A 12,693-nucleotide genomic window follows, 5' to 3' on the forward strand; every position below is an offset into this window, starting at 1 on the left:
GAAGACCCAACGCAGCCAAAAATTAATTAATTAATTAAAATTTTTTTTTAAAAAGGATGAATGCAGTGCTCACCGGGCAACCTCTCTTCTAGTCCTTATGGCCACCCCATGAGATAGATGATCATCATTCCCATTTTACAGACAAGGAGACTGAGGCTCCGAGATGTGAGGACTTTCCCGGGGCCACAGCCAGGGCACGGCACAACAGACCCTGGGCTGGTTCCACTGCCTCCAAGGCACACCAGCTGAGTGACCGAGGCGGGCTGGTTCTTTTGTGGGTGGCGAGCACGTGGAATGGAGCCCTGGGCTGCCTTGGTTCCTCTGGGGCCCTGAACCTGGGCCCAGCAGAACAGGATGGGCTGCCCTCCCAAGGTGGGCAAAGGAAACCGAGCAGAAAGAACCAGGCTGAATTGCCAAGAAGACGCACAACTTTTAATCATGCTGGACAAGCAGGGCAGGGGTGAAGTCGGGCTGGGGGTGGTTGTACAGGACCAGCCTTCACGGCACCGGGTCAGGCCCTGCTGCCAGCCCCCAGCCATGCAGCCATGGCTCCCCTGGCTATGAGGAAGCACCAGAGACCACCACCGGGGCCCCCTCTGCCCCGGAGTCCGCATAAGCACCAATGGGCGGAGGCCGTCTCCCTCTGGGGAGAGGTTCAGGCCACCTGGGGTTGCGGAAGGGGAAGGCTGGGGGCCACCAGGCTGTCCCACCCTGGGAGAGGGGGAAGGGACAGCAGTCCTGATGTCCCTCACTTGGCCTCAGCCTCGCCCAGCGCCTCCCTTGGCATCATGGCTCAGAGGAGGGTCCCCCCAATTGACCTGGAATGTTGCTCGCTTTGGTTCCCCAGACCTGCTGAGGGGTCCAAAGCCCGGTGCCCTCTGTCCTGGCTCATTGCCCGGCAGCATTTGTAAAGGCAGCAGCAGGCCAGAGGCCGCTCTGCTGGGCAGGAGCTGCCCACCCGGGGCCTCAGCACCTTAACAGAGCCTGGAGAGCCGGAGGCACTGGGCTGGCGAGAGACACCAAGGAGGTCAGAGCACCTGGGGACAGACGTCAGTGTCTGACAGTGGCTGGGAGCGTGGGAGAAATGAGGCCCAAGCACCTTTGGCAAAGCGGGCTGAGCACGGCCCTGACAGCTGCCCGGCAGCGGGGCAGGGAGGGCGTGTGCTGAGGAGGGTAGGAGCTCTCACAGGCTTCCATCCCAGCCGCGTGGGGAGCTATGGGTCTGGGCCCCCTTACCCCAAAATGCCCCCTAACCCCTGGGTCCTCTCCTCACAGCACCTTTCCGCTGACCAAGGCCCCCCTGGGTTTGCTTTAATGATGGGCATTGGGCAAAAAAGAAAGGACCAGGCAGAGGATTCCCCCCACCTGGGGTACCCTATCCTGCCAGCCTTGGGGAGTGGTGGGTAATGGGGGGGCCACAGTGCCTGAATGCCCAGAACACAGACTTGTGTGATCAGAGACCCATGTGTTTCCCCGGGTCTGGTTTCAGAATCTGTGTCTCCCCACCCTGGCTGGACTGGGTGCTCACCGAGAGCAGGGCCTGTGTCGGGTTCACCGCAGCCTTCCCGGAGCCTGGCACAGAGCGGGCGCTCAGTGAGTGTTTGATGACTGAATAAATGAACTGTGGCTGCACAAGTCAGGGCGCAGACAGGAGTTCAGAGAGAAGGGAGAAGGCGCAAGAGACAAGAGGAGGGGGTATCCTAGAAGGATGAGAGAATTTAAGGATGTTGGGAAGATTCTAGAATGTTTGGAAGATTCCAGAATGTTCAGAGAGTACCAGAATGTTGTGAAAGTTATAGGACCTGGCTACTCAAGTGGGGTCCATAGACTAGCAGCACCAGCATCACCCAGGAACGTCCTAGAAATGCAAAATCCTGGGCCCGTGCCGCACCTGCTGAATCAGAACCAGCATTTTAGCACAATCCCTGGGTGATACGGATGCACATTCAAGTTTGAAAAGTGCTGGTCTAAAAGGTTGGGAAAGTTCTAGAAGATTTAGGTTAGGAGGTTTCTGAAAATGTCCAAGAGAGGAGAGAGGCCCGAACAGACTGGGAGGGGTGATGGAGGGAAGGAAAGAGGAGGAAGCCTGCCCAGAATGCCAGGTCCCAGGGCCAACTTCACAGACAGGCAGACTGAGGCCCCGCAGGGGACAGACCTGCCCGTGGCCACCCCAGGCCAGAGCTGCCCCGTGGGAGGCACTAATCGTCCTCGGGCTTGATGAGGTGGCCGCTGAAGGTGATGTAGGTGTCGATGTCGTCGCTGTAGACGGCGTTCTCACGCTCACGCTTGAAGAGCCGCGCCCAAACACGGTCGCCGGGTGCCAAGGCCAGCATCACGCTCTGGCTCTGCATGATGCTGCGGTCGCTGGGCTGCGCGTACAGGATGACGGCTGCCTCGTCGTTGTGCACGACGTGCACGTAGGTCTCCTTGAAGTTCCAGCTGTGCACGTTGAGGCTGAAGAAGTAGAGGCCGCGCAGGGGGGCGACGAAGTGGCCGGCAGCCAGGTTGAAGTGCCCGTCCGGGTTCACGAAGACTGTGTCGAAGAGCAGCGGCTGGAAACCCTCGCTGCTGTGCAGGGCCGTCTTGCGGCCCACCGAGAAGGCTGAGAAGCGCATCTGGCACGGGCTGCCGGGGCTGCCTGCTTGCCCCTTGGCACCCTTGGTGCCCTGGGGGCCGCGCTCCCCCCGGGGGCCCTCCCTGCCCAGCTTCCCGGGCGAGCCCAGCAGGCCTCGGTCCCCTTTGTCACCTGCGGAGACAAAAAGGAGAAAAGTCAGGGCAGGCACCCACGCCTGCACCCCGGGGGCTCCTAAGCGTTTGCAGAAGGCTCGCCCCTGCCCAGAGACGGCAGGCCAGAGAAGAGCCAGCACCTTCTGCATGCCAGGCATCGCCGCCCCGAGCGCCCCTCTGAAGGAGACACCATGTCCACCTCCACTCACAGGGAGGTGAAGGGACTCGCCCGGGTGGCACGGCTTAGGGGCAGGGAAGCAGGACTCCAGCTGCGGTCTGTCTCCACGCCAGCCTGCTCCCTCCTCAGCAGCGAGGCTCTCACTGTGGTCTCCGCCAGACCAGGCCTGGACCCCAGCTGTCACTGCACCCGGCGGGACTCCAGGGGGATGTGGGCGTGGCATTTCTGCCCCAGAGAAGGGATCACCCGGACGGAAGTGTCCAGAGTCGGAGCCAGGCAGCCGTTGGTGGGCGTTACCGCCCCTCTGCACGACCTGGGGCCTTCACGTTGGTGTCTTGGGATTTTTTTGTCTGTATCTTGAAGAGGATCACGCGCACCTCACAGGGATGTTCCTGAGCCCTCTGGGAAAGCACCGGGTGAAGTCTGCAGGTACGAGGCAGGACGATTCACCCAGCACTGCCCAGCCCACCTCCCCCGCCCTGCTTCCCAGGCAGTCGCGCCTCTGGCCAGCCCTCGTTCCAGGCTGATCCTGAACGCAAGAAAAGCAGGCGACCACCTACTTTTTATTTTTTTACCACCTACTTCTTGAGGGACCAGATCCCAAATAGTTCCCTGCTGCCCGTCACAGAGCCTGCAATCACACCCTTAGCCTCAGCCCTCTGAATGAACTAGACAGCCCTGTGTCGTCCCGGGGTCCCCTATGACCACGGCAATGCTGCTGGGAAGAGGGGAAGAAGGGGCAGAAAAGAGGGCACAGGCCCTCGGAGGAGGAGCCTGGAGAGAAGCAGGAAGGAGGGGGTCCATGGCTCTGTGGAGGTCTTCCTCACTGGCCTCGTTGGTGAACTACCTACCTCATCACGTGCCCTGCACTTTACAGCTTGCAGAGCACTTGTTTCGCCCCAGCCCCAAGGGAGGGCGTGAAGGGTAGTTATAAGAGGGGGTTACCTTCTCCTTTTTACAAATGAGGCAGCAAGCCCAGGGAGGGAGAGACAAGCCTGCCCCACGCAGCAAGGGAGCTGCAGAGCTGGGGCTGGGACCCAGGACTCCTGACACCAGCCAGGCGCCTTCTGCCCAGCAGGCAGCTAGCCTGGCCCAGGAGAGGTGACATGGGGTCTTAAGGAGGATAGTGAGGGGGGAGTGCAGTCAGCACCCAAGCACCTCGTCAACCTCACACAGAGGGCTCTGTTGGCCTTGGGGAAGCAGTGATGTGTGAGGTGGTGGGCAAAGTAGGGAGAGGACAAGAGGGGTCCTCAACTACAAAATCTGAAGGCCCGAGGGTCTCAGGTGCCAGCTGACCCTCTGGAGTCCTCGGCGACAAATCCTAGCTCTGCCCCTAACAGCTGTGAGACCCCAGGAGAGCTCCTCCCCTCTCAGAGGCTCAGTTTCCCCATCTGCAAGGTGGGAGGAATGACAACATACTGAACTTGCGGGGTTGTCATGAGCAAAGACAGAGGTTAAGGATGTCAAGGGCTAGCCCCAGGACTAGCCATTCACAGCCCCCAACAGCAGAAGTAGCTTCCTTGAGATTTGGTTTTAGAGGACAGGCAGCCAGCTCTCACCTGGGCGGCCCTAGTGGCCCCCACGGCTCTCCCTGATTCTACCCTTGTCTATTCTCCACAGAAATTAGAGTGATCCATTTGAAACCTAAGCTGGGCCAGGTCCCTCCTCTGCTCAAACCCTCCCCCACTCCCCATCTCACTCAGAGGAGGAGCCCACGTCTGATCTGTTTTGTCTCCAACCTTGCTCCTCCCCTTGCCCCCTGTTCCTTAAACACATGAGGTCCGCTCTGGCCCCAGGGCCTTTGCACCTGCTATGCACTCTGCCTGGAATGCTCTTCCCCAGAGATCCACGTGGCTTCTCCCCACCTTCTCAGTGAGACCTACACTGACCACCCCCATTTAATATGCAACCTGCCCCCCACAGCTGCACTCCAGACACCCCTTACCCTGCTCCACCTCATCACTTCCATAGCATTTATCACCTTCCGTCTCATTAACTTGGGTGATACGTTTATTGCTCACTGTCTGCCTCCCCCACTAGAACAGAAGTTCCACAGCGGTGGCATCTCCGTCTGATGTGTACACGCTCCATCCCAGAATTCAGAATGGTCCTGGTATGCAGTAGGTACTTAATAAATGTGTGAATGAAAGAAAAGGTCTGGGACAGTTTTCTGTCCAGGTTTCTTCTGCTCCTTCCACCTCACCTCCCTGAGCCCAGGAAGAGATCCCCACGCCCTCCCTGTCCCCGACCACGCCAGTCCAGCCCAAGCCACATGTGGGTCCTCACCCTTCAGGATGGTGATGTTAATGTAGGGCCTGACTTCAGGCAGCATGTACGGGAGGGCGGACGGAGAGGCCAAGGACTCATGTGCAGCATCAGCAAGGACCAGGGGGTCCTCAGAGTCACAGCACCGTCGACAGAGCCCAGGGGGACTAGAGGCCACAGCTTCCCCAGAGGTGGGCTCCTCGGTGGGGATTCCAAACACAGAGAGAGGGTGCAGGAGCACTGCCCAGAGGAGGCCCAGGGCAGCTATCCCCATGGCGACCTGGAGCAGGGAAGGAGGGACAGAAATACATTACCTTGACATCTACACTCTGCTGATGCCCAGCGCGGATGCCACCACCCACAGCACGTGCGTTCCTGACATAACTCGGGGAGGGGGCATTAGTGCCCCCATTTAACAGATGAGAAGACAGAGGCCTACACAGGGAAGCAAGTTCTCCAAGGTCACAAAGAGACTTGTGGTAGTGCAGGGCCTGGAGGCTGAGTCTCCTGGAACCCAGTCCCTGGGCACCTCTGGCACACGTGGGCCCACGAAGGAGGACCCCCTCTGAAGACGAGGGTCCTGGGGGGCGTTTGCTGGGGTGGGTGAGGAAGATGCCCTGCTGCCTATGTGTCATAGCCAATGAGACTGTAAAATGCTTTTCCCACCCTCCCAACCTCCCTCTGGCTTGTCTTCTTGCCCCAGACTCCACCGTCACTGGAGGGCGAGGTAGAAGAAGGTGCCCCTCGGGATGGACAAATTAGAAACAAACAAACAAAAGAAGTCCCTGCAGAAATGCACACTGAAGGTGTGTAGCTGGTGTCAGCCCACCTCCTCGCTCAGCATGTTTGTACAGTCAACAACCTACCAACTCAACCTCACACAAGAAGCCCTGCAGGGAAAGGAGCAGGAGAGAGTAAATTCATTGGAAGACGGTCGTGTCAATCGTCATAGACCTGCCAATCAGCTGCCAAGGTGGTAAGTTGGAACTAAGGGGCAGGAACCAGGAAGTCTGGAAAATTCAAAAGGAACAGGGAAGTCCAAGGGTTTGTGAGGATCTGTCTTTGGCCTTGGCCAAGAAGGGATCCAGAGTTCACAGAGAGGGGCAGAAAGCAGCCTGGACAGCAGTGACTGGAGACAAGCCGGGGCTGGGTGGGCAGGAAGCCAGGCAAAGAGCCTTTGAGGTGGCGGCAGTCTTTGGGGGCTGGCACCGAGTTATCGCAGGATCAGAAACACTTTTGAAACCAGACTGGTTTTTACACTTCTGGTGTTCTTTGTTTATTTCCTTTTGTTCTCCTTTAACATTTAGTACAATTCAAAAATATTTTTCTGTGGTTAATATGTGTAGAGAAGATAAAATTATTATTTTTTTTAAATGCCATTCTAACCTAACCTGAACACCGAGGTAGGAGTTGGGTTTTAAAGGGGCAGGAGCCCTCCCCCCAACAACCCCCTCCCTGCTCCCTGCGGGCGGGGTAGTAGCAGGAGAAGAGAGGGGTGGGCAGGCAGTCTCCAGAGCCATCACCCCTCTCCTGAAGATGATAATTCCCAAGCCTCCCCTGCCTCCCCGGCCCCCATTCTGCTTTCCTGGTTCTGCTCAATAAGGCACGTCAAATCTTCAGAGATCAACATCCCTTCTGTCCGAGATTATGACCCTTAGCTTTTATTTGTAAATTACACATCCCAGTGGTTTTGAGAAGAGCAAAATCCCCTCTTTTTCTTCCCATAGATGTGACCTCATGGGAAAAGATGAGGCTTTGGAGTCAGACTTGAGATCCCAGAATAGTTTACAAGCTGTGTGACCTAGGGCTAGTGGTTTAACGTCTCTGGGCTTCTTGCTCCTTGACATTTACAAGGAGGAGACAACACCACCTTCCTCCCCAGGTTATTTGGGAGGATTTAAATGCAGGGAAATTGCCTGACTTGTAAAAGACTCGTAATTAAACGTTTGTTCCTTTCTCTGCTGGCCAACACAACCTCTCCCCAGGGCCTGCATGGGATAGGAAGAGCAGAACTGTTCCCAGAGGATTAAAACTGTCTGGGGACATTTCTGTTGGCCTAGCCAGCTGAGAGTCAAAAAATCTGTGACACAGAACTGTGACCTGGTTGGGGGGTGGGGAGGGGGGATGCAGGAAGCAGGAAGCAAAGCAGCCTTTAACAAAAGTAATAATAACCACAGCCATGGTCACTGACTGTCCCTGGAGGAAGGTGTCACACAGGGATCAAATGTGAGGGACCACGCCATTGGGGGTGATTTGGGGGTCCCTGCTACCTCCATGAGGGAACTGGGGCCTCTTTGGGATGGGGGGAGGGCCAGGCCCTGCTGAGCTGAGTTGGTGCCTGTCCAGACAGGGGTGGGCACAAGACAGGAGCATCGGAGGGCAGCCCTTCACCAGGGCTAAAGTCTCAGTCAAAGGAGGGAATGGGGAAGGCAGACCCTAGAGGGGCTGGCCGGGGTCAGAAGGAGAGAGCAGGGCCCCGAGATGTGAGATGTGTCCAGGAAGAGAGGAGAAAGGAGAGGAATACCAGGCTCTGACCGCAACCCCCTCTGCCCTGCTGGAGGAAGTTGCAGGACCTCCCATCACTCACCCAGTGTCCTGCAGCCTCAAACAGCAGCTCACGGACCCCGGGCCTCTGGGCCGCCTCTGGTTCCTTGGTCCATGTTTGCAATTATAACTTGTTGCTGGCCCAGAATCCCAGGCCCGGAGGGCTGGCCAAGGAGGGAGGGAGAAAGGGATGGAGGCAGAGCAGAGGGAGGGAGGGAGGGCGGAGGGAGCGGGCTGAGCTGGCTTCCCACTCCCCCTCCTCCCTGCTCCCTCCCCTCCAGCCTCTGGGTTCTTTGGAGATACAGGGAGCTGAGGATTTCCTTGGCTTAACTCTTTGGTGGTCCTAGAGGGTCTTGTTTAATTCAGAGATGCCATAAAGTTCCAGCAGGAAGGGGTCTGAGGCCCCTGATGGGAAATCGAGGCTGGGAAGGGGGAAGGGCAGGGAGCCCCAGAAGTTGCTGAGGAAGGGGAAGGCAGTGCTGGAATCCCTGTGCCGGGGGCTCCAGCCTAGGCTGAAGAGCTCGTTAGTTCTGAGTCACTGAGGCAGGCGGCACAGAGGGGGCATGGGCACCAGCCCAGTAGCCTCAGGTTCAAATCCTGGCACTGACACCCACTGGCCAGTCCCTTCCCCTCTCAGATCCTAGTTGTCTGTAGAACTCCACTCCCCAGCCCCATCCGTGCCAGTCACAAGAGGAAGTTTAGTAAATGTTTGTTGAGTGAAGGTCTCACCTCCTCTGAGATCAGGTAAGAGTATCAGGGAAGGGTGGCAGCCAGGTCAATAGCCCCACCCCCAATGGACACCAAAGTCCTCCTCCTCTGCCTGGAAATGCTGCCATGATTATCCATCGTCCTGGTCTTCTACAGCCAATCCACCCGTGGAAATGACCCCCAACAAGGTCACAGGAGCGCAGCCTGTACAGAATGCCCCTGGGCCTCTGCTTCCTTCTGGGTACGCTGCAGGAGTCTTTGCAAAGGCTGCAGCCCTGGTTCCCTGGGGTCAGAGACCCCTGTGCACAGACTCTCTCAAACATCCCTCGCCCTCTAGCCCCCTCTCATTCTACATTTGTTGAGTACTTACTGCCTGGGCCAGGCTTCATCTTTGCAGGGGTTTTTGGGAGCCAAAGGGTATTTACATCCATTTTTTTACTCTTCTTGGGAAAGGGAGCTAGTGGTGGGAGCTGATGTGACTTACACGGGGTCACACAGTTAGTGAAGAGGAACCACAACCCTACAGAATGGAAGTGCTCTCCGTCCTACCGGAGTTCCCACGATGGCACAGCTGGGCACGGTTGTGGGCAAAGGCTGCAATTCAGGGCCTGCCCCTGGGCAGAGAGAGGTGGTGACATTATCACTCTCAGGAGGCACAGGAATGCAGCGACCTCGGGGGATTTATTGAAGTCTGGGGCTTTGGGCACTAACCCCCAGGCCCCACTCACAGCTGGGCAAAGTGTGGGGGATGGAACAGCCCTGGCTGTGTGTCCTTGACCATCTCCCATCTCTGAGCTTCTGTTTTTTTATTACTTTGGGGGATAAACACACAACAGAATATCCAGGCCTGGAAGGACCCTTAGAGATGATCTAATCCAATTCCTTAATCTGTCCAGCAGGGACACTGTGACCAGGGAGGGCAAGTCTTTGGCTCAAGGTCAAACAGCAGACTGGAGTCCAAGTTGGGATGAGAGCCAGACTCTCCCAACTTCTAGTTTTGTGCTGCTTCCCCCTCCCGACCCACTTGGAGTACCCCACCCTCACCCCAGGCCTACTTAGGGGTTCAAGGGGCCCCAAAGGAAAGCAGATGGAAGGCCTAAGGACACTGGGAAAACTGCCAGGTCCACACTGACTGTGCCCTCTATGTGGCCCTGGCCCAGGCAGCATTCCCAGGGCACGGAGCCAGGGCTGCAGAGGGAGGGAGGGAGGCGCGGGAGCCCCCTGCCCACCCTCGCCTCACTGCTGCCACCAGAGGGAAAAGGGCTGAGTCAGCAGCACTGGAGCAGAACACAGCTCCTGGCTGTCTCACGGAGATCTGGCTTAGGAAGCCTAGCATCTGAGGAAAACGCGAAGAGAAGGGAAGACGGATGGGGGATGTGGAGAAGCAGGGTGGGGACACAGAAGTGGTTTGGTCCAGGGCCCACTGTGTGCTCCCTGCCTCGCTCAACAGCCCCTCTGCAGAGAAGGAGCCTCATCTCACTTGACAGGTGAGGAGGCTGAGGTCTGGAAAAGCACATGATTCTCATCAGGTTCTAGGACCAGCTCCTCTGACTCCCAGCCAATGTCAATGCCCCAGAAAAGGGTCCCTTACCCGCCTTGGTCCAAGGCAGCTGGCTGGGGGCAGGGCAGACAAGAGAGCAGGACTCAGGAATATTATACACTACTCTAATATTTTTCCTCCCTCTCTCTTTCACCATGTCGCAAATTACCCCATTTGTGCATCAGCCCTTGGTCTCCCAGCCATTCTGAGGATCTCCCCAGCAGGCCAGCCAGGCAGCTTGGAGACAAGAGCCCCAGCCCTGGGGCAGACAAAACTGGGTTACGTCTCAGCTCCACCTCCTTCTAGCTTTGTGTCCTTGGGCATGTCTCCCTACCTCTGAGCCTTGGTGACCCGAGGCCAGAGGAACATGAGGAGGCCAAGACCATCTGAGCAGCCTGGTGGGATAACCCATGGGGGTACTCTACACCGGCCACCAAGCAGTGCTTCTCCGGGGTTAAACCCTGAATAGGGTGAGGGCATGAGCCCATTCTCCTCATGCACACTGATGAGGCACACACTCACCAACTCTCAGAACCAAGCTCCTAGCCACATCCACCTTCCAGCCCAAGGTTGGGAAGAAGATATAAAAATAGTGACATTTAGTCAGTGCTTACAAAGCACCAAGAACCCTTCATGCATTTTTGAAAAATGTGTGCCTGTCATAAAGTGAGACAGAACCCAAAACGTGATTCCCTGAGTCAGCTATGCAAGTCGTGTTTGGCAAGTCACAGATCTAATTGTTCTAGGACGGTAATAAAGAAACTAAACAAAGGAAATCGTGAGCGCCACCAACTGGGGAGAGGCTATGCGCCTGGCACCCACCCCATTCCACCCCGGGCTTGTGATGCTCCCCCCCCCCCCGTCCCCTTCTTGGGGAGCTAAGGAGGGGAGAAGGGGGAAGATGAAGGGCCCACTAAGATGTGCTAGGGGCTGGCTGGGGCGCCCGTTCCCTCACTTCTTCCTCCAAACCCCACTTCGGGCAAAGTGGGCAGAGGGTCCAATGAGACCCTCTCTCTCCAAGGCAGCTCGTTCACTCGTCTTCCGGGTTCTGCATACCCCTCCTTCGACTAACTGGGTCATCCCGGGTGAACTTCGCTCTCCGGCCTCAGTTTCTCCGTCCTGGGCTTCTCAGCAACCCATGTCTGTTCCTACGGGTGTTAATCCGAGTTGGGCGAGTTTAATCCCATTTTACAGAAGGGGAAAGAGAATCCCCAAGGGGCCCAGAGAAGGAAAGAGCCAGCCCCATCCCAGTCCGCCTGGACCCTGACGAGGACCCTGTTGTTACAGAGTGGGAAACTGAGGCTCAGGGAAACAGGTGCAGCAACTGGCTCTCTCCCCACGGCTGACTAGCGGCAGAGCCGGATGATGGGGTCGCCAAGGCACGCGGGAGGCCAGCGCCATCCTCCCCGCTTCTCTCCGCAGAATTAAGGGGAGTGACTCCCACCCCCAAGCCGGGGAAGCCCCTCCATGCCCACCCGCTTCGGGCTCAAACCCTGGGAAAAGACTGCCGCCAGCTGCAGCCACTCTTGGCACCACCTAGCGCTCAGCCAGACCAGACCCCCGCCACGGAGAAACCCGCCGGCTTGTGGACGGAGGGAGCGGCTCTGCTCCGGCCACCGCGCCTCTACCCGGGAAGCAGACAGCGAGACGAGAGAAACGAGCCGCTGCGGCGCCGGGGAGGGGCCTTTGCGAGTCCAGCTCCCGGCGGAGTCGAACAGAACCGAGCAAAGCCGAACTTGGCCGAGCAGAGCCGAGTCCGGCCGAGCCCAGCGTGTCCGGCCGATTATCGCCGGGTCTGACCGAGTGGATCCGAGTGGTGCCGAATAGAGCCGAGTCCGGCAGAGCGGAGCGGCTGAGGACGCCAAGCGGAGAGGGGAAGGTTACGCGGCGCCCCCTGCCGGACACAGAGCACAGCGCTGGCGTCGGCCAGAGCCAACCGGCCGCCTCCTGGTCCTGCGACAGTCCTGTGAGATGGGACTACCGACCCCATTTTATGGATGAAGAAACTGAGGCTCCAAGAGGTTTTGAGTCTGGCCCAAAGGCACGCAGAGCTAAGAAGTGGTGGCTGTGAGGCTCGAAATGGATTGTGTGGCCGTGAGCTCACCTGCCACACCACCCATGTCAATGGTCATTGTGTGTTTGCTTTGTTCTCCCCATAATTGCTGCCATTTATCATGGTCAGCAAGGAGGAAGGACCCACCCTATCTGATGAGCGGGCGGAAGGCCTGCGCCGGAGCACAGAGACAACCCCTCCTCTTACAGATGGCGAAACCAAGCAGGCTCTGGGCACACTGACCAAGCACAGCAAGGCCAGCAGTTCCTGTGTGCAAATATTGACATGTTTCCTGGTCATTAACGCAGAGAGCAGGACCGAGAGGCCCCGTACTCCTGCAGGCCTCATTTTCCCTTCCTGTTAACAAGATGGCCAGAGGGCAGGAGCTCCTGGCTGTGTACAGGCTGTGTCCCTGGGCTGTGTGAGCCAGGACCTGGGGTGTCTGGGACCCTGGGGGAGGCCAAGTGTGGCCCCGGGCACTTTCTCTGAGCCTGTGAAAAAGTGAAGACTAGCCTTGCTCTCCGTGCACACATATGTGCATGAGTGTGTCACTGACATTCACTCCTGTGTACACACCACCTTAGCCTGCCAGGCAGGCCTATGCCGAGGCTGCAGGGCTCGCTGGAGGGTTCTCACAACAAGTGAGTAGTGTCAGAGGAAGCCAGCGGTCAGGCTGCA

At 57.7% G+C, this 12,693-nt stretch overlaps 1 protein-coding gene across 1 annotated transcript; it reads right to left on the reverse strand.

The window, feature by feature from the left end:
- Positions 1-410: 410 nt before the first annotated feature.
- On the reverse strand, positions 411-8,502 carry C1QTNF6 (C1q and TNF related 6). The gene is made up of 4 exons (XM_059934838.1): positions 8,444-8,502; positions 7,758-7,878; positions 5,192-5,450; positions 411-2,746 (listed from the first exon to the last, which is right to left on the reverse strand). Exons 3-4 carry the CDS (start codon positions 5,442-5,444, stop codon positions 2,199-2,201), a joined length of 801 nt encoding a protein of 266 aa, XP_059790821.1. The 5' UTR covers positions 5,445-5,450; positions 7,758-7,878; positions 8,444-8,502; the 3' UTR covers positions 411-2,198.
- Positions 8,503-12,693: the final 4,191 nt, after the last annotated feature.

This window comes from Balaenoptera ricei, chromosome 10, assembly GCF_028023285.1.
Source record: "Balaenoptera ricei isolate mBalRic1 chromosome 10, mBalRic1.hap2, whole genome shotgun sequence".
In the NCBI taxonomy this organism is placed as follows: Eukaryota; Metazoa; Chordata; class Mammalia; order Artiodactyla; family Balaenopteridae; genus Balaenoptera; species Balaenoptera ricei.